We start from the raw sequence: 27086 nt of genomic DNA on the forward strand, positions 1-27086 counted from the left end.
CGCTGCCGCCAACGCCACCAAAGTTCGAGTCGCTCCACCCCCGCCCGCCCGCTCTCGCGCGCGCGTTCCATCTCGGTGCCGCGCGCGCCCCGCCCAGTACTTCACGTGACCCTTCCCTGCCAATGGAAGTGCTGCGCGCGCGGACCCGGATCAGGAAGCGCGCGGGTGGGTGATGGATGCTACTGTCCGGCCCTGAGGGAGGGAGCCTGCGCTTTAACCCTCCCTCCCCCCAACTTTGAAGCCTGTTGGGAATTCGGGGTTCGCTAGACGTGTGGTCTTCTCAGGCACCCAGAACGGGTTTTACTCGTGCCCTACTAATGGCCTAGGTTTTGGGGCGGCCGCGGCCCAGCACTGACCTCGGACTGAGCCTAGCTTGGCCTCCCGTCTTTCCGGGGTTCGAGGCCCGCTGGGGTAGGAACTAGTGTCCGGACTGAGAGGGTAGCCAGGACCGGAGAATAAAACCAGTGAAGCCAGCAGACCTGTGTTCTCGCCAGTTGAACCACTTCCCACACAATATTTGACATGTCTGCTGGAAGAGCCCCTGTTCTGAGATGTCAGGCAGGAGCCGAAAAAGGGTGGGTGGGTGGGTAAGCGTCTGAAGGAAAAATGGGACCCAAAGATGTAAGCATTCGAATATAACCAAATGGGCGGGCACTTTTCGGTTTTTCTTTTAGACACAGAATCTACTTTTTTTCCCCCTAAGAAAAATAATCTTCTAGGCTTTATTATGTGATGGAGGTGTCAATGTGAGGATCTAAACATGCACACATTTACTAGGTGTGATTGTGAGAAGTGGCCTAAGGATGGAAATGAAGAGAAGCTATGCGTGGACAAAACTGAGCTTTGAAATCAACAACTTCCTATTTCAAAACAATCTGAACACAAACAAGCTAGGATAGAATAGGCACTGTACCCAGTCTGATCACCAATGGGCCTTTCTTTTCCGTCCCCACCCCCAAGGAATTTATATATTTTGTCTTTTGGATACTGCCTTCTCAAGCTGTGTCTATGGCTAAAGTTATATTTACAGAAGTCTATAATTTCTGAATTGCTGAAAATTAGCATATTAACAATATCAGTAGCTCTGGAAAAGGGGAGAAAGGACTACTGTTGCCTGCCATTTGGTAATTGAAATTTGATGGGTAAACTAATTATGCCATTATTAACAAATAAATTACTTATTAATTCCACCCAGTGTTGATCTTTGAAGTAAATACTACTGTTTTACTGGTAATATGCACTTTCCCTTTCCCTTTGTAAGTAACAGAACACACCTAGGTCCTTCACTTTTCAGGCTAGGTTAAAACAGTGCAAGCTAGCATAGTCACCATTCTAAAAATACTTTCATATTGGCATGCAAATCAAGGATTTTTCAGCTGGTACACCTTAGTTGATTTTTCAAAGAGTAGTATAAACAGCCTCTCACAACTGAGTCTGGACCTCAGACAAGGAAAATTACAGCCTAAGCCTGGAGACACTTCAAAAGGAATGTCAATTCTATCTTCATTTATATTGGTTACTCATATGAGTTACTAAATGCTGGAATATATCCATTTGATGGATAGTCATTTAATGCTTAGCCACATAAAGCCTATTATATGGGACTAATCTTTAAACTAATTTAGGAATAGAGGTTAAAAAAGGGATCAAGTTAGCCTTCTAACTGAAATTGCCCTAAAGTGGTACAAAGAAGTTTTCTACATTGGATGTCAGTGCTGTCTTTCGATATAAGGCACCCTGCAAAAAATTTTTTTGATGAAATCTGAGCCAGACAAATCAACATTGAGTCTAATCTTTAGACATCCTCTCTGGACTCAGGGAAAAAATCTAGCCCGTGATGCAGATGTCTAAACCAATCTCTCTAAGAAGAAAAATTAATATGTGCACGTTATGTACTATATAGCATGAATAATATATGCATACATCATATAATTTACAAAGCCGGAATCTATAAGCTTCAGAGAGAAAAAACACAAGGAAAATTTGCCTTCTTCCTCATATATTGAGCCTGAGTACCAGGATTTTAACCATGTCTGTTTAATATTTTACAGACACTAAAACACAAAATTCAAAATTCATTAACCTCAGAACCTCCTGAATTTTTATTTTAAAGTGCTAACGAGACACGGCACTGTTTTGTGTATGGTTAACCTAAACGAGAGTTAACTGTGCCTGTGTTACATGTGGTTCTATTACTTTAGGAAGATGGGCTTACACAGAATCACCCAAGGCCTGTAACTTGTCTTTGTGGTCCGTATCATAAACACAAACGGAGCCAGGACCACCAAGTGTTATCTCACACACCGACATTTTGACGTTTTACTGCAAGATTTATGGCTGCAATAAACAATCTCAGTACCTTTTCTGATCCTTCCACAATCTCTCTTTGCAAGCCATAGCATCATTCCATTGAATCAAATAATCTTTTGAAAACATTTTTTTAAAAACACATATGCCACACACACACACACACACACACACACACACACACACAGGCTCTTGCCTTTTCATGAGATCCAAGACACCAAAGTAAAACCAGAAAGACACTAACTCAATTAATAAATAAACTGAAGTTTACCAGCAGCATCTTGCCAGAGAAAAGATGGGATGCCCTGAAATGGAGCAGAGAGGGAGCGTGCTAATCTTCGCACACCAACTGGCTCTAGTCCCAAGCAGGGTGAAAATGTTATCCTTTTCTTGGGAAACTGGTAAGTACATTTGCCATCTCCACGTGGAGGGATAACATATATTCCCAACAAAAGCTTTCTTAAAATCCCATTAAGTGAGATAACTTTTCATCAAGTCCTCGAATCCCAGATGGAGAAGGAGAGTGAACGGAGTCCGAGGGAGAGGGAGGGAAAGGGGAGGTAGTGTTTGCTGCCTAGTTTGAATCTGATTTGAATCATTTTGAATATATTTGGAACAGCCTTCACTCTTGAATGCAACCCTGTCCCAAGTTTCAAAGTGACCGAACAGTGACACCGTGTGCATTTTGTTTCTTATTAATCTTACACATTGACAGTCTTTGTTAAATCACAAGGCGCGCCCTTCACCAGCCGACATTTTCATATTTGTTAGACGCGCTGACCTGAAGTTCACCTCGGCCTTGGACTTTGCGCTTCTGAAAGGTCTATACAGTGTCTTTTAGAGAGCAGGGTGCTTTGCCCAGGTCACTCCTTCTCAGGAAAAACCAAGGGATTGGGGGGGGGGGGAAGCAAAGGAAATGTAAACGTTATGGAATGTATTGACTGTATTTGTCCTTTGTTCTTTAGAACGAGAGTCCCCAGACTGACTATTCTCTATCTGAAGCACGTCTCTGAGCTTAAGCGGGAATGGCTGAATTTCAGAATGCTAATGGTGGCTTTTGAGGGTTTCACCACACCTACAATTGAATATGATTCTAGAGAAGTGAAATTTTATCAGCTATTTGACCAAGTAATGTTTGGGGGTAATTCCCTTGCAGCAATTTGTAAAAATGAACATGACCCAGGCATAATGATTGATATTTGGCTTATATATGAATTTAAACAGAATTGTTTGAGAGGCCTAAAGATTGAGATCCTCCAAATAAAAAAGTAAGCACTATAGAAGCAATATCTTCAGTGGGTATTTTATTCCCCTTACTTTAAAAACTAGCGAAGAGGTTTCTACAATTATCAAAGCGGATGTGTTTCTAAGGTCGTGGCACATGTTTTAGCCAACAATACAATAACAGGGTTTTCTCTCAAAGGGACACATAATTATCTTTGTGAGTAATAGAAGGGGTTTCAGGTTTTTTTCATTTCACCAGCCCAGATGTGGTGAAGTGTTCACTGCTGTAACAGCAATCACCACAGTTGTTCCCTTTCTTATGTTTTCATCTGGCACACCCCCATTTGGCTTCAAGCTCTTGGCCAGAGTGAAAACTTTACACATTGCACAGTGGAAGCAATCTGATATTTCCATGAAGGCAGTGTTTGGGAAATATTTACTTTACCACTGGATGTACCTGGCACCAATAAATCTAGCCAACGGGAATATATTGGGATAATCTTAAACATCCCTGCAAGAATCTACATTCTGAATAGTTGAATTAGCTTATCTCCAAAGGTAAAAAAAAAAAAAAAAGCCCAGAAAAAATTTCCATCTCCCTTCTCAATTTTCCTACACTGATTACTTAAAGATCAATACACAGAAAAGGGAAATAAGCCCCCAGAAAATAGATACTGATGGCACAACTTACAGTTGATAAAGGCACATGAAAAAGAATAGATTTAGTTCTGCAGTTGCAACTCACATATGAGGCATGATTCCAGTCGGCTTCCTTAATACACTATTCCCTTTCTTTTCTATTCACCCACCCTTCCTCCAAAGCTTGCTTCCCCTCTCTTTAGGTTTTATTCCAAGTATGTTTTTTTGAAAGAGCACTTTCTGGAGGGCAGAAGTCTGTCATAGTGGTTTTAAAAAGTGGACTGGCATTTGTGCCACCTTCCTGCTCAAATGCCATACTCTCTACAGTTTACTTATGCACTGTTAGGTTGTAGTATTTCCCCAACATTCAATTTGGGCTAAAACGTAAACATAAGGAGAAATTTCCAACCAGAACATCTTCTTGGTACCAGTAAGCATCTTCTCCCTGGTGAAGGAGTCCTGTTTCTTTCGGGAAGGTTTCTACTTCCTTCCCTCCGTTTCCCAGTTCTAAGAACACTTGGCAGTTAGTGGGCTGAAGCTTCAGAAAACATACTCTGTGTTTGAGAGAAGAAGAATATGTTTTTCAAGAAGTGTCTGTATTGCTCTTGTTCTCACACTTTAGGCATCACTGTATGTACTAAAAAGAAAGAAACTGGCCAATCATAATCACTGGTTTCAAATAAAAGAAGTTTCTACCCCATTCTCTTGTAAAATGGGACATTGGAAACTTGCTATGTTATGTCAAAAGGTCCACTGATGAGTTTTAAGCTTTTCTTATTTCGTGACAAACTCACAAACAGACCCCTGATTCTCCAACATCTAAGGTGTTAGTGTTTCCGTAATCTATGCCTATTTACCTGCTGCTATTCCCTCAGAAGGGGAGCAATAATTCAAGATGAAATACAGCATGTATTACTCTTGAAAAGAGGAATTTTCTATCCTTTCCTCCGTAATTGAGGTCATTCAACCACTAGGGTTCACCTGGAGTCCATACCGTGATACACGCCTCACTCCAAGCCATTTTATCTTTTGTGCTGATAGTCCAGATCGCAGCTCTAACATTGACATCAAACTCTGTCTGGGCAGATGACTAAGAGTGCTGCACAATGTAAACTTTTGACCCTCAACTTTTTGACCTGCAGTTGCAACGCACTAACCACAAAGATACACAAAGCTGTGCCTCTTCTTTCAGGGGAAAGGGGCCCCCCAGGATCTCAGGGAAGCCCTGCTTCTGCCACTGCCTTTTGGAATGAGAGGGTGAATTGGATATTTGTGTGTGGTAGCGACTGTCTTTCCAGGCAAGTCAGCCTCCAACCTCTTTTTATCAGCCTTAGATTAGGACTGAGATTATTTTGAAGTCACTAGATTTCAATGTAATCATTATATTTGCAAGGAAAACTTGGAGTAGGATGGGAAAACCTCATGAAAAGTGCAAAAAAGGAGAAGATGGGGAGAAACAGACAATGGGAATTAGAGACATATTTTTTTTCTTTATTTAAAAATAAAGACGCAGCCCTAATTGTTGGGTGATCTGGCCCAGGCAGGCGAGTTGACTGTGAACTTGTACTAAAGCGTGCTCTGCTGGCGATTCCTAGGGTGTGCAGATTTATCTTCTCTGCATTTACTTAACCCGGCAGTGAACTGCGCGGGCGTCATTTGTTAGGCGATGACAGACTTCACCTCCAGCAAGGGCTGCTTCACAAAATCGCAATAATTACCTAATAACCTTCATAACAAATATTATTATTGAAAAGATCAGTTGGGGGGGGGGTTACTGGTGAGAGAAGGACAGCTTTCTTTGTGATAAACCCCAAACAAAACAAGGCAAATCTTCCACTTCTGGAATTTGGAATGGTCAAGACTGTAGTTACCCTCTTCTACAGGGATGGGAGCTTAAGCTGACCTTTCAGCCCTATCCCGGAGCCCCATTTATAGTTTTGTCATGCACCAGTAAGAAATTCTACATTAGAAACGAATGGGATGGAGCCCACAACACCCTGCACTCTTCTGTGGCAGGAAAATCTCAGATTGGCTCCTGAGCTAAGGCAAAAGGTAGAAGGGAAGGACAGAATCCAAGGGCAACTTTTAAGCTAAAAGGATTGTTTTCATCTTTAACAGTACAACTTCTAGGGTGTAATTTGCTCCCCACCCCCTCACTAATTGTTTGGATATAATATTCTTCACATCTCAACAAATGAACATGACTCCATTTCTGGTGGAAAATTCTATCTTGTTCTCCCATAGCCACCAACAATGAAGCAGGGGAAAGAGCAGGAGAAAAGGAATCTTGGCATAATGTTGTGAAATTAGACCATGGAAACCCTAACAAACCCCTAAGTAAGTGTGACCAGAAGCTTCCTATTATATTTATAGTTCAGGAAATATTGTGTCCTTAACTTGTAGAAACAAACGAGGCCCTACACGTTTCGGACGCCTTCTCCTCTTACAAGACAAGGGGCACAAACAGACACTTCTGCCACCGGCTAAGGCTGGATGTCTTCATAAAGACGTCAATGGCTAAGGTTTTTTTTTGTTTTTGTTTTTTTTTAAAGTGAGCTCCTCTGCAAAAACAACCCAAAAGGATGCACGAAAAGAAATGACTTATCAATGAAATGAGAAAATAATCAGCTATTCTCTTTGTGCTTCCTCTGAAAACAGGGAGAAAGCAACCCTTCCAGTAATGCTCACATAGGTCTAACTGGATGCTCTATTTAACTCCAAGTGTGTTAACCTGCATTCTCATACTCTTAAGTTTGGTAAAGATAAAAATGGGAAGAAATAAGCAATTTATTTATAACTTGTAATGTTTTAATTCATGGACAGACTTCCTATATTATATGATATCAACAGCCCAGGTGGGATATAACCACAGAGGTGGTGTGGACACTTCCTCCAAACAAGTTATTCGAAGGTACCTGCCACTCTTTTTTTTTTCCCTGATACTAATGATAGTCACCAAGAATTTCTCAAGCAAGATCACCAAATAAGTGACTAAAATAGAACTGTAACCCAGTATTTCCCAATAAATAACCCAAAATACAGCAGCAATACAAGGACTCCACAATTCTCACACATATAAAATAATAAAAGAGAACTCAGATAAACTTTACATTCTGGCTTCCACTAAGATTTCAATACACCTTCCTCAGTGCTAAACTAGCCGTGCTCATTTTAATAGGTCACACAATGTGACTTGAGGGATTCACCTTTCCACTATCCATGAGAAATGGAACTGAGAAGGAGGGTTTGGTTTTTCAAAACAAAGCTTCAGGTTTGCTTTTTGGACTTTGGGGACATCTGATAGACTTCTGTGGAGTGTAAGTGGCTTCTGCAAAATGAAGTTTGTTGAAATTCCAAAACTATACTTTAATTTTTTTAACTTTAAGCACTTGATAAAGATCTTTCCCAATTTACACTTGCAGAAAAAAACTACCCAACTCCTAAGGAGAAAAGCATTTGGAGACAGAGGAGCCTGCTTTTTGTTTCATTTCTAAACTAAAGAATTTGGCTTAATTTTGCAGACTCGAGAGATCCCTCCTCAGGACCCATGCGGAGGAAGACCCCTACGACAGGCTAGAGCATCCCCAGTCTCGGCTTTGCCACTAAAGACCTGTGGGGTTGGGGCCAGAGTGATGGCTGGGGCCAAACTGGAATTATACCCAGGAAAATTTATTTTACCTTATTTCACCCATTAGTGCAATATTGGGAACTGTTTTGGAAATCATAGACTATGTAAATTTCCTGGGATCAAACAGAAAGAGCAGCTAACAAAAGAAAGGCGGAAATCTCCTACTGACAAACAACCAATTTCTTCCTTAAACTACCCTTTATGACGTGTCAGGAAAAACAAGCTAATGGCTGTAGGGACTTTTAACTTGGGCAGTGAAGACACCTCGATTTCCCCCCAAACTTTAGGGCACAGTTTGGAACAGGAATTTGTCTGTATGTTGTGGGGGAGGAAATTTCTCTAATCTTTACTGTTGTCTAGGGGCATAAGTTGTCTTTTGAGGGTTCTGTGCATAGATGCCTTACTTCTACAAAGGAGGGGAGGGAGGAAAAGTAAAGAAGAGAGGGAGAAGAAAGGCAAGGCGGAAGAAAAGAAAGCGCTTTAACTCCTTTCATTTAGCCTGGGGATTCAAAGACTAAAGTTAAATCCGGCCATAAAGTTTATTGCTTCAGACTCACAGGCGGGTGAGAACAGTCCCACCGAAATAAAAAGAACGTTCAGGCAAACAAGGTTCAGGGCCTGCTGCCTGGGGGGAGGGGGAGGGGATACTGAACCCTCTCCCAGGTGGGGACCCTAGGTCCCAGTGTCCCGTGGGCGCTAGTGGCCTGGGCTCAGCTCCCAACCCCAGGGGCCCAGTCTGGAGGTGCGGCCCGCGCCTCGCTGGTCTCTGCCACCCTCAGCCTCTCACGAGCCAGTCTGAAACCCGGCCGCGAAGGCCGCCGCCTCAATTCAGTCCTGCCAAATGACCCCAGCCCGCGAAGACATATTGCGACAGCCCCGTAAGGAATCCCGCCAGAGTCCGCCTCGGCCCTGCCCAGGCCTTTCTTTCAAACTCTCAAGCACTTCCAAGCGCACAACGCGGCCTCCGCGCCCCGCGACCGGCGCCCCACTGTCTCCCAACCCCCACCCTAGGGCTCCAAGACCCCCAAGAGCCAAGAGCAGTCAGCTCCGGTATAGGGGGCTCTGCCAAGTCTCCATACACAGGCCTATTCGCGCACAAAAATCATCTTTTTGCAAGTCGGCGAAAGCAGCGGAAGTCATTAACATCCGCGGTTGGGCAGCAATTAAAGTTAGGCCTGGGGATGCGGCCGGCCACAGGCGCTTTTCACCCAGTGTCTCCGCAAAGCTGGCTCCTGGCGCTTCTAATTTGGGCAAGGGAAAAGTTTGCTTTCCCATTTGTATTCAGAGACAACCTCAGAGTGAGAGAGAGAGAAGGAGAGATAGAGACAGACACAGAGAGAGACAGACAGACAGACAGAGAAAGAGAGAGAGGGAGAGAGAGGGAGAGAAAGGGAGAGAGAGAGAGAGGGGAGAGAGAGAGTGAGAGAGAGAGAGAGAGAGAGAGAGAGAGAGAGAGAGAGAGAGAGAGACCTTGAGGAAAAAAAGTTTTCAGAGTACAAATAAACTCAAAAGCACTCAGGAGCTTACCTTAACTTGAAGGGAGCCATTTTTCAGAGTTTTGAGAACTTGTGGTTTGGACACTTCTGGACCTAAAATTGACAATTTGAATGACCAGGCGGCACACGTAGCCTGCAAAAGAGTCAAATGGAGTCCAGCGTCAGTGAGATTATATGTTATGTGGTATATAATGTTGGATGTCAACTCCCCAAAACCATAAAACTTACTTTAATGGCCCCACGTGACGTTTTATAGCCAGTGAGCCGATCTGTCTGTGCTATGGATGATTTTACGATCTAATTCATAGACAAAACCCTATTCATTTGGCACCCAAATGTCATATAGCCGGAACTGGGGCTTATAAAGTTTACTGTTTTATAACTTTTAAAAGGAAAGACGGCATCAGTGTAAGCAGTCGGTAAATGTGCAAATCTCTAGTTGCGCTTAGCCGCTCTGAGGAGTTTCCCAATCAAGCTAGGATGGGGTAAGTACCTTCCATTTGTAGCTAATTAATTGTAGCAAAAGAAGCCAACTGGGTTCAGGGTGAGGAGTGGGAAGGGGTGCCTGGGTGGGTTAGGGACAGGGGGTTTGGGGGCCACAATTTGGCCCCCCAGGCTCTTTAGCAAATGGAGGCCTAGAATGCCTAGGAAACAGGCAGCATCTGTGTGGGCCCTCAGGGCTGCTAACAAAGCCTTGGGTTTTTTCTCCTTTCTCTCTCTTTCTTTTTTTTTTTTTGTACCCAGCAACTTAAGTTGGTTCCTCAGAGATGGGCAAGTTGGACTCAGGCTTTGGAATCACCTACAGCTTTTCTAGCTTTTGTCCTGAACTTTCTGATGGGTCAGAGTTATGGAGGCCGAGGGTCAGGTCTTGGCACTGGGAGGCTGGGAAGCTGCACTGGGAGGCTGCTCAGGTAGCCTCAGACACACAACCTTCCAGGACTCCACAGAGAGAAGAGCAGAAAGGGGAGCTCGCTCTTTGGCACAAACCAGACCAAGAGAACTTACAATAGAAAGTTTATTTTTTTGTTTCCAGTCAGTATTTTTTTTTCCTTAAAAACAAATACAAAAAAAAAAAAAAAAGCTGATCACAGTTTGCTTAAACAGCCAGACTTGGACAATATTTGTAACTTTGTTCACAAAAACATACATCACTGAAGCTGCGCTTATAAGAGCCACTTCCAGAGTTCGTGCAAAGGGTCCTACAAAGGCACGCAGGGACACACCGCTCAGAGTCACAGTTTTCGTCACAGAGTCACTAGTCACTACACGTCAAACAAGTTAAGTTGTGTCTCATCAAGTCACCTCTACAACAGCATTAGTTACACAAGGAATATAGGTAGTGTGAATAAAAATATCTTTAACAGCTTGGAGCTATTGAGACAGGAACACTTCCACTCACATGCACAGTTAAACAACTGGAGTGCAACACACAACATTGGCACTAAACGAGGTCGAAGGGGGACTTTTTTGTGTGTTTTTTTTCTCTTCTTTTTTGTTATAGTTACTTCAAGTAACACAGCTTGCTTCATATAAATAAGTTAAAACATCTATTTTTTTTTTCAAGACAAAGCCATTCAGGACAAAGAGATGAACAGAAAGCAGATCTACTTATACAGGCGCTATAATGGCAATAAACAGGCTCATGATTAAAAGATGAATTAGGGCAACGAGAACAGAGCTTCTTCACAGAAGGAACACAGGGGAGTTTCAGAAAGTCACCTTAGTACTGACACTACGCGGGATCCGCTAATACTGCTCAGTACTTTAAACGCTCAAATACTCAGGGGCGGAAGGCCCCTCCCGCCGCTGCCATGCTCATGCTTTTCAGCTTATTATCTTTTTTCCACTTCATTCTCCGGTTTTGGAACCAGATTTTAATTTGTCTCTCGGAGAGGCAAAGAGCATGTGCTATTTCAATCCTTCTTCGGCGGGTCAGGTAGCGGTTGAAGTGGAACTCCTTCTCCAGTTCCAGTGTCTGGTAACGTGTGTAGGCCGTCCGGGCCCTTTTGCCTTCCGGGCCGCCTATGTTGTCTGCAATAGAAAAAGCGGTTTAGCCACCAACTCCTCAGCCCCTGACTATGAAAGTTCGCCAGCTGGATGAGCCAGGGTCCGGAGCAGGGAATAGGGGAGAGAAACTCAACAAGTCCTTCCTCGTTGCCCGCCCACCCCTCCCGAATTTCCTTCCCTCTTCCTTTCTAGAGAGAAAACAATACGATTTGGACTCTGGAAACAATCGGCCCCGTCTGAGGCTGGAGCCTGTCCGGAGGATCGCTCGATTCTCCCTCGGCCCTCTCCTGCCCTCTGGTCCTGCCCCTAGCGCTCCGTGCCAGAGAACACAGCTCTCCCAGGCTGCCCACCGCTCAGAAACCTACCAAAGTAAGGCCCTTTTCTGAGCGCCCAAGTGGCCTCCAGGACACCCTCCCCTAAAGTTCCAGTCCCAGGAGCCGCCTCCTGTTCCAGGCTGCACGCTTGAGGCTCCTGCTTTCTTTTGCTTACCTTTCCTTCTCTGCTCTCCCTCCTGCCCCCAACTTCAGAACCCAGCCACCTCTCGTCTGGATTATTCCCCCCAAGCCCCTTTTCGGGGACTCCAATTAGTAACGCTGTTTCCCCAGCGCAGACCTCCTCATAAATTATCCGCCCTGACAAGCCCGATTCACGGCCTCTACTGCCATCCTCTACCTCTGCGCCCTGCTCTTCTGGTCTGACCCGCGAGCGCGTTCCAAGGCGCTGGGGCTCAATATGGTTTTTTTCCTTTCCCCCTCTTTCAACGTCTAAACTTGCCTGGCCAGCGGCTGTCCCCCTCCTCCCTCCCCTCCATTTGCGAGCACTGGGTGCTGCAGAGAAGAGCAGGAGGAAAGAGGAAGGCGGGGGAAGGAGAACCGCGGGGAGAGGCTCCACAGGGCTGGGAGAGGCAAGACCAGGAGAGAGACGGGGAGAGAAGGCGGTAAAGGAGAGGGGACCGAAAGCCGCGTCCCCGTGGCCGCGTGGATTTAGAAAAAGGCTGGCTTTACCATGACTTATGTGCAGCTTGCGCATCCAGGGGTAGATCTGGGGTTGGGCGGGCGGCGCCGGGCTCGGCTCGCTCTGCGCGCTCGCCTGCTCGCTGCTGGCGGGGGCGTCCTCCTCGGCTCCGGACGCCGTGCCAACCCCCTCTCTGCTGCTGATGTGGGTGCTGCTGGCGTTGGCCGAGGCGCCGCTGGAGTTGCCCAGGGAGTTTTTCCCGCCGTGGTGGCTGTCGCTGCCGGGCGAGGGGGCCACAGCGGAGCAGGGCAGCGGGTCGGGCGGAGGCGAGTGCGTGGACGTGGCCGGCTGGCTGTACCTGGGCTCGGCGGGCGCCGCGCTGGCGCCGGCCGCGTAGCTGCGGGCGCGCTCCCCGGAGCCAAAGTGGCCGGAACCCGAGCGGCCGACGCTGAGATCCATGCCATTGTAGCCGTAGCCGTACCTGCCGGAGTGCATGCTCGCCGAGTCCCTGAATTGCTCGCTCACGGAACTATGATCTCCATAATTATGCAACTGGTAGTCCGGGCCATTTGGATAGCGACCGCAAAATGAGTTTACAAAATAAGAGCTCATTTGTTTTTTGATATGTGTGCTTGATTTGTGGCTCGCGGTCGTTTGTGCGTCTATAGCACCCTTGCACAATTTATGATGAATTATGGAAATGACTGGGACATGTACTTGGTTCCCTCCTACGTAGGCACCCAAATATGGGGTACGACTTCGAATCACGTGCTTTTGTTGTCCAGTCGTAAATCCTGCCTGATGACCTCTAGAGGTAAACTCGTGCACTAATGGGGGAGTTGGGTGGAGGCGAGAGGGGTGGAGCGCGCGCCCCAGGCGCGTGCCCGCCGTCCGCCGCCGCCGTTCAGTCGGACTCGAGCGCCACCCACTGGAGGCAGGGCGCATCGCTCCGCTTCCGACCCTGGGCTGCAAGGGCCGGGGTCGAATTGAGGTTACAGCCCATTATGGCAAAATTATTGCATTTCCCTCGCAGTTCCATTAGGATGTACCAATTGTGAGGCCGTCAGCTGCCGATCGCGCGCCGGGCGAGGATGCAGAAGACTGGGGGGAGATGGTGACTTGGCTTTTATTTACAACAACTTTATTTCCCCGTTGTGCAGCCCCTCTTATTTTTGTGTTGAGATTGGGGTCGGTTCTGCCCATCCTGACGCCAGCTTTGATATTTGAAAATACAGATATCACCTTCGGGGAAGGGGGGGAGGCCATTTAGTCAATTGGAGAAATAAATCCTGCCCGCAGCAGCAGCTACAATTACGGCTCTGTTTTTGCGAGCGCATGAGGGACAGTGTCCCTGCCGCTTTTAAATGACAGGCGTCTATTAAAGATAGCTTTTGTGTAGTGTTTCTCCTAGGCGAGGTCAAATTCCATACACTTTTATAACCAGAGTCGATTTTTCTTTCGTGGAAATAAGGTTTTCGTGTCATTGGTTTGTTATTTGATTTACTTTAAGAATTCAGCTTGGAGAATCTTCACCTCTGGGTTCCTTTCCTCGAGTCAGCCGGCCCTCAATTCTCAGAGCTTTTGGTGAACCCAATGAGAGGGATCAGTCTCCCGGCAACCACAGAAACTGCTTGAGGGCTGGGGATCCGTGGGCCAAGTTATTGGGGTCTTGCTTAAAGCTTCTGGAGTAAAATGAGGGTGCAAATGAAAATATTTCGTGGCAGTGCATACTACATCCGTATTTATTTTCCTCCCTTCTGAAAGACGAAAGTAAAGCACAATTATAGCTGAAAGACAAGGGGGGGCTCCTCTGTCTCCACAGGGCATAGCACTCGCCCCTGGCACGTTTGTAAGCCTGGACCTTTGCCGCTCCCATGGCCCTTGGCCTCCTCCTTAGGTCCTGAAAGCTGCTGTGGTGGCAGAGACCTTAATGTCAGAGGCGGGAGCTGGACTCCGGAGTTCGGAGCCTTCAGGAACCCAGTCATTCCTGGGGCTGTTGATTTCCACCCATACCCACGTTGGCTCAGCCCGACTGAGGCTTCTCTTCCACTGATGGTTGTGCGCGGCGAAAGACTAGGCTCTCTCGGGGAGCCCCTTTGTTCTTCGAGCTTCTTTCCTGTCTGGGGGCGGCCTGAAAGGCCATCACAGAGCTGGAGCCCCAGCCTTTAGGCCTCCCCTTTGCAGTGGCCTGAGTCGATTTGGTGGTGCCCTCCGAGGGACTTAGTGGCAGGGATGGAGACGGAACGCCCAGACACCAAAAGGGGCTCGGTCAGGGGTTCTTTCCACGCCAGCAACCCCGCGTCCCGAGCTCAGGGGCGTGCAGAGGGCTAGCACGAGAGCCGGGACGAACTCGGGGCGCGCCCTGGGATGCGGAGCCGGCTTGGGCAGCCTTGGAAACCGGGACTGTGTGTGCAAAGCGCCCGCTCCACTGACGGGATTGGCTGTGAGGCTTTGTTTGTTTGTTTGTTTGCTTGTTTTGTAAGGAATAAATGCTTAGGCGTTTGCAAAGCTCTCGGTTCCCCTGAAGCTGCGTAAGCCCCTGGATGGGAGCAGGCGGGGAGAAAAGTTGGGGAGCAGGAGAAGGCAAAGGGGCAAAGCCGAGGGACGTTGTCGCCGCGCTGGCCTGGTTCCTGCCCAGGCGTCTACTCGCCCGCCTTTGCCTCAGCGTCCTCCCCGCTGGGCTGTGTGGAATTGATGAGTTTATTTTCCTTTTTCCACTTCATGCGGCGGTTTTGGAACCAGATCTTGATCTGGCGCTCGGTGAGGCAGAGCGCGTTGGCGATCTCGATGCGGCGGCGCCGCGTCAGGTAGCGGTTGAAGTGGAACTCCTTCTCCAGCTCCAGCGTCTGGTAGCGCGTGTAGGTCTGGCGGCCTCGGCGCCCGTGACTCCCGTACACAGCACCTGGGGGCAGAAATGGCCGGGCGCCGGTAAGCCAGAGTTCCGGTTCATCCAGTCAGCCCCCCGCCCAGCACCCTGGGCCTCTGGCTGGAATCCTCCCACCTTTTCTCCAGCCTCTCCCTCCTATGTCTGGGACAGAAGCCGGCTGGATGGGAGATTATTTCATACCAAGCGAGACATTTTCCACCTAAAACGACTTGGGGGGTCAGTTTTTGTTTTTTAAAAATCTGTTCCGTAAGAAAACCATTACAAGCAAAATAATGGAATGAGCATTCTTAACTCAGCATACCCGTGTTTTTGTGGGATTGTGGTGTGTGTATCTGGGAGTGGGTGGGTATGGAACCCGATGTGTAGGTCAGACACTGAATTCACACACGGATCTCTGTGAAGATGCTACTGTGACCAGCCATTCCAGGGCTCAACATGCTTTGGGGACAATTTAAGTGATCAGCCCTCTCAAATCTTTTCAAATTCCTCCAAATTGTATCTATGGCCCTTCTGAGAAATATAGAGCGCCCTTGGAAGGCAAAAGTGGATTTTAAAGCAAAGATGCTCTAAATTGAAAAATCCGCACTAGGCACTGTCCCACTCCAAGGATTCCCTGTGGAGGTTTTGAAAACCAGGGACAGAGTTGAAGTTTGGGGCCATCTGGTGTTTCTGGAAATGTAGGACTGTGTTGGACTATCTGTTCTGGTGCCATGGGTGGGGTGCCCTCTTCAAGTTGGATGTGTGAGACTCAGTCAGGGCCTCAGAAAGAGGCAGAAGTTAGCTATGAGTGAGCAGATGAGTGGAAGGGGGAGGAGGGGAGGGAGGAGGGATAGGAAAATCCTGAGGCTGGGAATGTGGCCCTCCAAAGCTTTGGGGAGACACTGGGAAGAGGCCAAATGAGGGTATCTGTGGATTTCTGAAAGGGCAGAAAGGAGAGAGGGTTGGGGGGTGAATGGGGAGTTATCAGTGATGGGAGCATAAGTCCATTCAAGCTGAGGAATCTGAGCTGGGCTCTGTGTAAGCAAGCCTTCCCTCCATCCACCCTCACTCTCTTCAGGTTGTCTCTGTCAAGCAGCTCCCATAATGTGGCAGTAAGCCCCCCACCCTACCCTAAGGTGTCACCTTACGTGGACACTACTGACTTAACTTTCTCTGCCACAGCCAGAATGCTCCACTGGGAATGGGCTGGCCTTTTCTTTTTAATCTCTTTTTTTTTAAAACCAAAGAAACTTTGTTCATTCTTCCATCCTTTCTTCCTCTCTATTCCTTCCTTCTCTTTCCTTCCTTCTTTCCCTGCCTCCTTCCCCCTCTCCCTTCACTTCTTGGGGTGGGGGGGGGTTGCTACCGGGAAATGCCTTACCCGCGCAGGAGTTCATCCGCTGCATCCAGGGGTAAACAGGGCTCGTGTACTTCCGGTCGGTGCCTTCGTCATGGAGGGCTTTGCCCGGCACGCTGCTGCTGTCGGGTTTGTACTGCTGCTCGGGAGAAAAGTGCAGGTAGTCCCCGGGGCCCCTCTGCTTGCCACTGCCCGAGGGCGAGGCGCCACTGAGGTCCTTATCAGAATAGAAACACGAGGCCCCGTACTCGTAGGACGCCCGGTTGCAGGCCAGAACCGAGTTGGACTGTTGGTAGAAACAAGGTGAGGTGTACGTCTTGTCCGGGAGGCTCGACGCCCCGTACGAGGCCGGGAAGGGCCTCAGCGCGTCATAGCCGGCCGGGTAGAGGGGCAGCTGGCCCAAGAAGGAGTCCTGGCCGCTGGGCAGGCTCCCGGGGAAAGTGGGATTCACAAAATAGGAACTCATTTGCGCGCCCCTCTGCAGGACTGTGATTTGTTGTGTATTAGTACATCTGGCTATAACTATTAGTAGTCATCGAACTGGTTTGTTTCTGGATGGCCGAACGCCAAAAGCGACAGCAGCAAATCGCACCAGCTGACGCGGCGGCGGCCAATGGGAGCGAGCGCCGGAGCCCGCTCCCCGGGGACCGCGGCGACCGAGGCAGCAAAGTTACAAACAGCCCCCAGCCCGCCCGCCCGCCGCCCGCCCGCCCGGCAGATTAATGGGCGCGCACAGTCAGCCGGCCCGGCTCTCCTCCCGACGCCAGCGGCGGGCACGGCCCGGACAGGGCCGTGCGGATCAGGTCAGGCTAGGGGCATCGGAGCCCCGGCCGCCGCTAAGGCCTCGCCAGGCCCGCTCTTTCCTCCTCCCCTTTTTGCCGTGTTGGATTTTGCTGGGTTTTCCTCTCCAAACAGGAAACCTGACAGCCCCGCCGCTGGAGGGGCGGTGACAAGGATGGCTTTGCTCCCTGCCGGCCGGCCCTCCCAGCTTGGCCCTGAGTTTGCCCCTCCCCCTGCGCCCCCCTACCCGTGGGTGCGGGTTCCAAGCTGGAGAAGGGGGTCCAAGAAACCAGGCCTTTCACGCCCTGGTCCTCAATTCCGCGCCTAAGGTTCGGCGTATCCCCGCCTTCTCTGCTTCCCCACTCTCTCTAGGGGCCTGGACCACGCCACCGAGAGCGGGAGGCTCACCTCGAGCTGACCGGGGGACGCCAAACGTAGTCTCTCCTTCATTTCCCCCGCCCCTTCCCACAGAAAACAGTCTCCTTTGAGCCCTCATGGGCTCCCCCTCAAAGACCTTCGGCTGCCTGGCCTCACCAGGCACCTCCACCCGCTGTGCGCGCCCCCCCCTCCCTCCTTTGAACCCAGGAACCGGGGCCAGAAACCTCTGGTTTCGACAAGAAAGGGACCTACAGTGGCGTGCCTGTGAGACCGAGCTAGGAAGCCAGCCTGGTACCTACACCCCGCGCCCATCACCTTAGGACTCCCCCTCCACCGCGGGACCAACTCAGAGCTGAGACAGATCCAGATGTGGACTCTGTCCCCATTTCAGAGGCTTGACTGACCCAGGGCCCCTCGTCCAGCCGAGCACAGAGGTTAGCTCGGTGACTGGGTCCAAGGCCCGGGAATAATTGATGTAGGTGTTTTCTGGGGTGCCGGTTGCCAGCAGCGTCCTGCCGTGTGCCCTCTTTCCTGCCCTTCCTGGGACTGCTTGGGAGTCTGCCGCCTGGCCTGCAGTCGCTCCAGAATCGGTAACAGTTGCCTCCACCCTTTCCAGAAATCATCTGAATTGCTTTTACTGTCCTCCCAGGCCTGCCCTGCCCCAGACAGGACATGGACCGCCTGTCCTGGGCTACTCTCTTGCTTGAGGGGTGTTCCTTCAAGATAGTTGACTTTAACAGCACATGGACCAATCTCATTTTGTAGTGTGATTTCTTTCCAATAGCATTTTTATAGCTGTCTTTGTTGGGCTTGTAAAACCCCATGAATTAGCTTTAAAATTCTCAGTCCTGTGGAGGTTGAAGAAAAACTACTTATACAATTTGGTTGAATTTCTGGAGGGCGTTTATATAATATCTGGGAAACTGGCTGATTCAAGCTGATGGGATTTAGGGTTTCGTGGGTGGCAGTGCCTCCTTAGAAGCCAGGCAGCCACATCTCCCTAAACTCCTCCTTGCATTTCCATTTACCACTGCCTTCATTTTCCCAAAGGGGAAAATTTGGGAAAGAGCAGAGCTAAAGCCGACCTCTACAGAGCCAAGGAGGCACCCCTTGACTGCGCTTGCAGCCCACTAGACAGGGGCTTGGCCAGAAGCCGCTGCCTGTGCCCAAATCAACCCAAGCTGGAAAGTTTCTCCTTTGTATAAATAAAGAAGGGCCTGGCAGGAGAAGGTAGAATTTAATATTTCTCTTGCATTTCTTCAGGAAAGGGAATTGATAGATAAAAATGAGAACTCGATTAAAAAAATTTTCAAAGAAATGTTTTCTAAAAGTTATGCTAGAAGAAAATTTGTTTTGAGTTGTTTCTTTACAAGACCATCAGATGACAGTGATTTCAAGCAAGTTTTGATTACATAAGATGAAAACCACCCTTTGGAGATGCTGATAAATGTTTACATTTATAATTTCTGCTTCACCCCTCCAGGTTCCACACAGTGTTGGAGCCGGTGACTGTTTACTACTTTATTATTATTTGTTATGGCTTGACCTGGGTTCTCGATCTAATAATTGTCCCAGTCAACGAGAAATTTTGATTTCTTACCTAAGAGCCAAAAAAGCATTATATTTATAGCTTCTATAGGCACTAGGAGGGAAAATATATTAAATTGAAATCCTCTGTGTTAGCCAAGGCTGCTACATATCATGCTGGCAGCTGCTCCATTTATTTCACATATATGTGTGTGTAATGTGTATATTTATGTGTGTGTGTATTATATATATATATATACATACATACATAAATGAGAGAGAGAGAGACACTCAGACAAGAATAGAGCCCCACTGCGCTCACTGGAGGGAGCCACTCTTGGGGTGGTAAGAATGGTCACCCAGGCTCCCTCTCCTCTCAGTCAAAACCACACAAAAATTTCACTTACCTTTCAGTTACTCTTCAAGGGGTCAGGATGTTGAGCAAGACCCCACAGTCTGCTCTTTCCCTGGGCTGCCCACTGAGCTCCTCGACTTCTGCCAGCCTGGAAGGTGGCCTGCTAGTGTCTGTGGGGCACCTTGAAGGCCACCTCGTCCGCTGGGATCTCTAGGCCAGGCCAGAGCCCATAGTACACAGGTGCGGCCTCTGCCTGTCACAGGCCCTTGCCTGGCGCCAAAGCCCGCCTTCCTTGCTTTAAACCAATCCTCCTCAGGGCTAGTCAGGCCTGCAGGCCTCAGGACTACAAGTGGTCTCTCCGATTTCAAAATCCCAAAGCAGTCGCGTTGCCGAAACAGCATGCGCCCCCCTGGGCGTCTTGGGACGCGCAGTTTGGACAGAAGCAGCCATGACGTGCCAGGCGGCCTGTACAACCAGTCTCCATGGTGCTGGGGTTGGGGGGGGAGGAGGACTCGAATGTAGTCGGGCATCCAGCTCCTGTCAGAGCTGGCCAAAGTGAGAGTGGATCCTGACCCGTCAGGCCGTGGGAGGTCGCCCCTCGTGTCCTCCCTCACCCCCTCTCCTCCGCCTGCTGGGGAATTTCTGAGGGGCCCGCGCAGCAATCGCGCCAGGCAGCACGACGCGGGGCTGTGACTGGCGTTGGTCCCGGCGATGGCCACAGCGTGGCAGCAGCGAGCGCCCGGCGCGGTCGCAATAAATAATCTGCCCGCGGCAGCCGCAGTCAGGCAGCCCGCGGCCCTGCCATGCAAATGCGCAGCTTTAACCGTCTGGAGCGCACCCACAGCGCTGGTGAACATCCCAATCACCCACCGTCCTTTCTTTTTATCTAATATGTACCAAGATATAATTTCCAGATGGGAAAACATCCACCACCAAAAACCAAAAAGCAAATCAAATGAACCGGAGCCCAGAACCTTAGGATCCTTTCTGGTTGTGGTCCCAGGAAGCTCCCCGGGAAAATCGAGGTTCACCCAGGCCAAGCCACTGTCTGTGCCACCGTGTTACTTAAACCCAACGCTCGCGGCACTCTCCTCGCCTCCTTCCGGACGCTTCCACAGTCATTTTGGCTCACACGAGATGGGGCGCACGGTCGCCGGCCCGCTGACCAGGGGAGGTGGAGGGGGTGTCCCCCTACCGCCCAGGCTTGTTTTGCGTCCTTCCGGCAACCTTAATTGCGGCCCTCGCCACTCGCAATAACACCCAACGTTTGTCTGCACCGAAACTTTCCGCCAAGCAACACCCAATCAATTAACCCCAACCTCTCTTCCAAAACAGAATTTCACCCATGCATTCCCTCTCCCTTCGCTTCAGAAACCTCTCTCATCGGAAAACCGCGGGGAGCAGGCTATCAGCAGGGAACTGGCTGAATTAGTAAGTTTTGGGCTTTTCCCCCTCATTCCACTATTCCTCCAGAAATTAATTCCCACCGACTGGAAGGTGCTGTGTTAGGCCAATAAAACGCCTTTCCATTAATTCACTTTACCTCACTTCTCCCCACCTCCCCAGGTCAGGAATTGGTTCCTATTGTTGAAGAATTCAATCGAATCAATTGGGTCATGAATTAAAAAAAAGAAAGAAAGAAAGAAAGAAAAAAGAAGCCCAAACCGAAAGGCTAGTGGGAGAACACAGGGTGCAGGGCCACTACCTTTTGGGTTCCTGGAGGTCGCTGGGAATGGGGGAGAGCAGACTTCAGTGCTCCTGCCCCTTATCAGGGTGCTGTGCCAGAGAAGGGAGGTGGCACTAACTGTCTTGGTTAGCTAGGGACAGGGAAGAAGGGAGGAGAGGAGAAGGAGGGGAGGGGGGAGTTGGGGGGGGCATAATGGTAATGTGTCTTGGGGGGTTGAGTGTGAACTGGTGAGTGTGGGTGAGGGTGAGTATGCCCCTGCCCCTCTTCATAGCCGCCCTGATGCCCTCTCCCACCAGGGCGCCGCCTGCTATCTCACCACCTTTGCTTCTGTCTCCCCACATGTCTTACCTTCAGATGGCGGCTCCCAGAAGCTCCTGCCCCTCTGACAGCTGTCGCTTGAGCAGCCGGGAGAGACGAATCGACCTCCTTCCTGGTGCCAGAGGACGCAGGAAATTAGCCAGGTTGCGAGTTGCAAAGCGGCCGCCGCGGCGCCGGGAACTGGGCGCGCCCCACCTCTAGCAGGAGCGGCCGGGCCGGGCCGGGCCAGGCCCTCGTCTCGCTCACCATCGCCGGACAAAGCGCAGCCGAGCCGGGCTGGAAAGGCAGAGCTCCGAAGCAAGCAGGACCGAGCGAAGCAAAAGAATGCGGCTCTATTCTCGCAAGGGAAATTATAAAAAAGTTCATGTTCACGGTTCCCATCCACATGACCGACAGCGGCCAATGGAAGGGCCGAACAACTCATAAAGTTGTATTGCAAAGTTGTAAATTTTCATAAACAACAACGGATTTATGACCCTTTCCCCATCACTAAGAGGAGGCAGCTCTTACACCGGCGCCATCTTACCACCGAGGCCGCCCCGACTTGGGGGCTGCAGGTTTTTCAGACCCAGTTGGGCCGGGTTTTATTTAAAGAGCACTAAGAAGCGGCCCTGCCCAGGCTGGAGACTGGAGCCATGCTCTGTGCCCTGCAGAAGCTCAAGTTGTTCTATGCTCTCCATTGCGTCCCTAGCACTTCCCACAGCCCCTCTTGTTCCCCCCCCCACTCAAATGCCCCCCCCAAGAAGTCCCAGTGTGGGTTTGCAGCCCCTTCCCCTTCTAGTACCCCCCAAATAGCAAAGCTGAGTCCTGGGTTGGGGGTGGGGCTGCATGTGTAGCTCTGAATCCCACCTTCTAGCCTGGGGTCGGGTTCAAGGCACGTAAAATATGTGGGATCACTCGCAGGGGGCAATACCCCTTCCCAAGCCCACTACACAGCCTTTGAGAAAAGGGCAGATTTGGGATTTGTTCATGGAATTTATGGAGGTTTTTTGGGAGGTTCATAGAATGCATCCATTGGAGAATCTCTTTTCAAAAGATCTAGATGATGTTGGCGTACACACGCGAAAATCAGACAAAATTCTGCACATACAGAAATGCACATATGCAATCACACACAAACGGAAAAAGCATTCACTCAATTATGGGCACAGCAATAGATAAAATTATGAAATCATAAAAATACAAGAATACTTGCATTTATACAAACTCACATGTAGAAAATTAACACAAAAAAGGAATTTGGCGTGTTATATACACCAGTAAATGAACACTCAACACCTGGACCCTATTTGTCCCTCAACTTTTACTGCCCCCAAGCCCCTTCAAACACAAGGAATAGTTAGGGCTTGTCATCCAGCTATGTTCACCATCTCTTCTTCAGCCCTCCCACTCCCAGATAAAGCAGTCCATGTTTCTTTTATCACCAAGCATCTTTATTTTTCTGTTACATAAAACATGGTTAGCTGGGCAAGATAGGAAACATTATCTTCCATATCTGGGAAACCCAGGCTAGAGTGGAGGGGAATCAGGGGGACAGAGGACAACACAGGAGATGAAGGGCATTGGGGAGGGCCAAGGTCCTCCCTACCCACTACAGAATTAGCTCAAGACAACACACCATGCCACAAAGTAACCCCATGAATACATCCTTCCCAAGTCAAGACAATGCCTTACAAATGAATTCCAAGACTATATAAATGACAAAAAGAAATCTTTGTTCAAATATACAATATTTGCTATTGTAGGAAAATTCAGGGTGTGTACATATTCAACATGGTTGTGTGGTAGGACAGGAGGCAGGCGAGGGGGGCAAGAGAGGCTGGGAGCATTTCTGCAGTCCTAAAAGGAACTAACCCAGAGAGCTGCAGCTAGCTTCAGAATGCTCCCCTCCAGAAATGGGGTGTGATGGGCCTGAACTTGGGGTAGCCAGGCCAGAGAAGGAAGAATTCTAGGTTGCAGCACTTAGAATGCTTTGGAATAAATATATTATTTTTCAATTTAAATAGAAGCCAATGCCCTGGTCCCTGGACCCCAGTGCCTTCTCAGAGACTCCAAAGGCGAACAGGAAGTCTTTCCTGGGGCCTGACTGGGGAGGGGTGGTCACTAGGTAGCAGGCGAGCCAGTGAGCACGAAATAGGTAGTTTGGGAGGAGTAGGTAGTACTGAGAGTCAGGTCCTTGTGGGTACTGGGAGGTGCTGGGTATCTGCCAGTGCTGGGACACGTCTGGGCTTCCTGGGAGTGGAGGCCCGCTGGGGCTGGGCCCATAGGTAGTTTGGGGGTGCCTCTTGCTGAGGCCTGTGCTAGGTAGTATTTATGCCGGGCCAGGCAGAGCAGGCCGGCCTAGGGTTTGGGGGTATCTTTTAAGGGTCCTTGGAAACGGAGGGATCCCCAAGGGGACCCAGTCTAGGCGGCTGCTCAGTCCAGAAAAGTTGAGAGCTGGAGTGGGTAATGGGGTTGGTGGGGTACGGGTTGGGGACTGGGTTTTATTTTTTACATTTTATTTTTTCCACTTTTGCAAATAAAAATCAGTGAGTCTCTACAGACACTTTCCCGACTGTCTAGTGCAGCCAGGACCCAGTTTGGGTCCCTTATTCTTCCTCTTCCTCGTCCTCGTCATCTTCCTCATCGTCCTCCTCGTCGGCCTTGTCGGTGGTAGCCGCGGCAGCGGCGGCAGTTGCTGCTGCTGCGGGCACTGAGCCCTCGGCGGCGGGGGCTGCTGGACCTTCATCCTTATGCTCCTTCTTCCACTTCATTCGGCGGTTCTGGAACCAGATCTTAATCTGACGCTCGGTGAGGCAGAGCGCGTGGGCGATCTCGATGCGGCGGCGCCGCGTCAGGTAGCGGTTGAAGTGGAACTCCTTCTCCAGCTCCAGCGTCTGGTAGCGCGTGTAGGTCTGGCGGCCCCGTTTCCTGTCGGGCCCTTGGAGCAGACAGGGGGACACATGGACACAGGAACAGACAAGCCAACAGGGGCACAGACAGGACAGTGCATTAGCCAGGCCTCCTTCTCCGGGCCGCACCTTCCTCCCCACCCTGGCCGGGCTTGTATCCGCCCCCCATTCTCCCTGTGGTCCACAAACTAAGCTGGGGGAGCAATGGGGGTGTTAGAAGAAGACCCCAACAACCGTGCCAGATGCACAGGCCGCTCTGTGAGGAGGCAAGGCTCAGAATCCCAACTTTGCAACCGCCCTTTCCAGCCGGCTAGGCTCCCACAATGTCCTGGTCCTCCTGACAAAGGGAACTTGTAAATATAGAGTGTGGGCAAGTGGGAAACGCTGCGCTTGGCTAGCCGGCCGCTCTCCCCGCCTTGTTAGGCAAATAGAGGAGCCTACCGCGATCCCGACTTCAGGGCGCCTTCATTTCCCAGAAGCCCACTCCCCATCCCCGGACCTTCCTGAGGTACTCGGTCCCCCTGTCCCCGGTCATGGCCCCCACCCCACTTTTAAAAGGTTCCTGGCACAGGGGCGTTTGAGGGGCCCAGAAGGGTTTGGCTCTCCCTGCCTTTGAGAAAGAAACGCCAGGCTGAAAGGGGGGAGGGGGGGAAGAGCGAGAAGAGAATAGCGAACAAACTTAATGTTAAAATTCCAAGGCAAACGGAGTTAAATAAATTTACGAGGATGGAACCCATTAATTGGGCCATAAAAAGTTTTATGAGTCTCATTTACATACAATGCTATGGCTCTCCACGCTATGGCGCCTCGGCTCTAATTAAAACCAGAAAGGCAGCACCGCCAGAAGTCACGGGGCCGCTGGCTCGCTGTCGCCGACTCCGCGCTCGGGGCTCCCCAGCCCCACGCTCCCTGGCCCCCGTCTGCCCGCCGCCCCGCCCGCCTAGCGGCTGCGCCTACCTGAAGACCGCATCCAGGGATAGATGCGGAAATTGGCCTCGGCCGGGCCGTGCAGCGCGCCCTCGTCCGCCTTGTCGCAGGCGCCTTTGGCGAGGTCACTGCAGAGCCCCGGGATGTTTTGGTCGTAGGAAGCGCAGGGCAGGTTGCTGTAGGCGTCGGCGCCCAGGCCGTAGCTGGACGCAAACGGGCTCTGATAAAGGGGGCTGTTGACATTGTACAAGCCCGGTACGGTCGAAGCGAAGGCGCCGGCGCCCGCCCCGTAGCCGCTTCTCTGCGAGTTGGGCGCAAAGGAGCAAGAAGTCGGCTCGGCATTTTGGAACAGAGAAGCCCCCGCCGTATATTTGCTAAAAAGCGCGTTCACATAATACGAAGAACTCATAATTTTGACCTGTGATTTGTTGTCCGGCAGCTTTCAGTGTCGGTTTTACGAGGTAGCGTGATATATGATAACATTACACCCCCAGATTTACACCAAACCCCATTTTCTTTTGGACGGAGCTCGCCGCAGCACGTGACCGCCCACATGACCGCCTCCGCCAATCTCAGCAGCCCTCACAGGTGGTCTCGCTCCGCGGGGCCCGCAGCTGCCTAGAATGGAAGGGGAAGAGGCTCAAATATGTGACCAACGAATCTGCCAGCACCCGGGCGGACTGGCGGGTCCTGCGGGACAAGGACCCCAAGGCTCCGAGGGAGCTTACAGTCCGAGGCTCACCTGGGCTCTGGCCTGCAGACGCGACGCGGGGCCGGGCGGGCGCAGCCCCGTTCGGCCTATTACTGAATCCTGGACCAAGCCTGGGGGACCTCCTTAACCCTCCCCTGCCCACTGACCCAACAGAAGGAGGACCGCTATATCCCCCGCATCCGCCCCCGGCTCGGGGTGGCCCTGTGGCCAAGTGCCGCGTCCTCCCTCCCAGGTCCAGTGGGCCCTCTGCCCACGTAGACTCGGATCCAGATGGGGGCGGGCATAGGGCTGCTTCCAGCTGCAGGGAGAAACGCCACCGCAAACTGGAACCATGTGGTTCGAATAAAGTCAAAGTCTCCCAGCTTCCTTTCCTTAATGTGCAGCGCACTGTTTATCCACCCTAAAGGAAGCAGTGAAATATTTATCTATTAATGAGCCTCATTTGCCAACAGATTTATTAACGTGGCTTCCCCTCCAGCTCCCTGATGCCGCTGGCCCCTGAAGGTCCAGTGTGATGGCTCCTGGGCACCTCACTGGGCTCTGGGAGTGGAGAAGTGGCTACAAAATACTCTTTTGTCCTCCCTGCAATCTTTGATTCCCCTCATACAAAGGGAACCAACTCTCTTTCCCCCAGTTTGTAAGCACCTCAAGTCCTACACCTTTCCAGGTTACCCCCAGCTGGTGAGGTTTCTGGTAGTTTGCACCCGGTAACCCTGGGCTTCTGCCAGTTTGTCAGGGGCCTGGGCAGCAAAACATGCCTTTGAACAGTTTGGTGAAGAGCAAGTGGGAGGGCCCAGATCCCTGGATCCTGAAGCTTACCACAGATCTCCATTTCTTTTGGAGATCCCCCCCAAAAAAAACAAAAAAGAAAAAAGAAAATGATTAGGGAAGCCCCTTCCAAAAAGGCACCCATTTCTGGCAGCTTCACCTTTCCAAGAGCATAAATCCTCTCCTGCTCATGGAGTATGGCATTCACTGTGGTCATCTTTCCTCCCAGGCAGGCCCCCCAACTCATGAAGCTTACCTTTCCAAT

At 50.2% G+C, this 27086-nt stretch overlaps 3 protein-coding genes and 1 long non-coding RNA gene across 4 annotated transcripts in view; all 4 read right to left on the minus strand.

The window, feature by feature from the left end:
- LOC105853238 overlaps positions 1 to 21827 on the minus strand; it is a 25761-nt gene extending 3934 nt beyond the window's left edge. Inside the window, exons 1-2 of the long non-coding RNA XR_001145086.1 lie at positions 21554 to 21827; positions 9326 to 9427 (exon numbers count right to left, since the gene is read on the minus strand). This is a non-coding gene — a long non-coding RNA (uncharacterized LOC105853238). The remainder of the gene's footprint in view (positions 1 to 9325; positions 9428 to 21553) is intronic.
- HOXA5 (homeobox A5) lies at positions 10292 to 14883 on the minus strand. Its single transcript, XM_004676798.2, has 2 exons — positions 12306 to 14883; positions 10292 to 11325 (listed from the first exon to the last, which is right to left on the minus strand). Exons 1-2 carry the CDS (start codon positions 13198 to 13200, stop codon positions 11075 to 11077), a joined length of 1146 nt encoding a protein of 381 aa, XP_004676855.2. The 5' UTR covers positions 13201 to 14883; the 3' UTR covers positions 10292 to 11074.
- HOXA6 (homeobox A6) lies at positions 14820 to 17005 on the minus strand. Its single transcript, XM_004676799.2, has 2 exons — positions 16503 to 17005; positions 14820 to 15157 (listed from the first exon to the last, which is right to left on the minus strand). The coding sequence occupies exons 1-2, from the start codon at positions 16942 to 16944 to the stop codon at positions 14898 to 14900; spliced, it is 702 nt and encodes a 233-aa protein (XP_004676856.1). The 5' UTR covers positions 16945 to 17005; the 3' UTR covers positions 14820 to 14897.
- Positions 21828 to 24008: 2181 nt separating the features above from the next.
- On the minus strand, positions 24009 to 25922 carry HOXA7 (homeobox A7). Its single transcript, XM_004676800.2, has 2 exons — positions 25372 to 25922; positions 24009 to 24443 (listed from the first exon to the last, which is right to left on the minus strand). The coding sequence occupies exons 1-2, from the start codon at positions 25748 to 25750 to the stop codon at positions 24112 to 24114; spliced, it is 711 nt and encodes a 236-aa protein (XP_004676857.1). The 5' UTR covers positions 25751 to 25922; the 3' UTR covers positions 24009 to 24111.
- Between the last annotated feature and the right edge of the window lie 1164 nt (positions 25923 to 27086).

The sequence above is a fragment of the Condylura cristata genome, unplaced genomic scaffold (genome assembly GCF_000260355.1).
Source record: "Condylura cristata isolate star-nosed mole 26May11 unplaced genomic scaffold, ConCri1.0 scaffold00005, whole genome shotgun sequence".
NCBI lineage: Eukaryota > Metazoa > Chordata > Mammalia > Eulipotyphla > Talpidae > Condylura > Condylura cristata.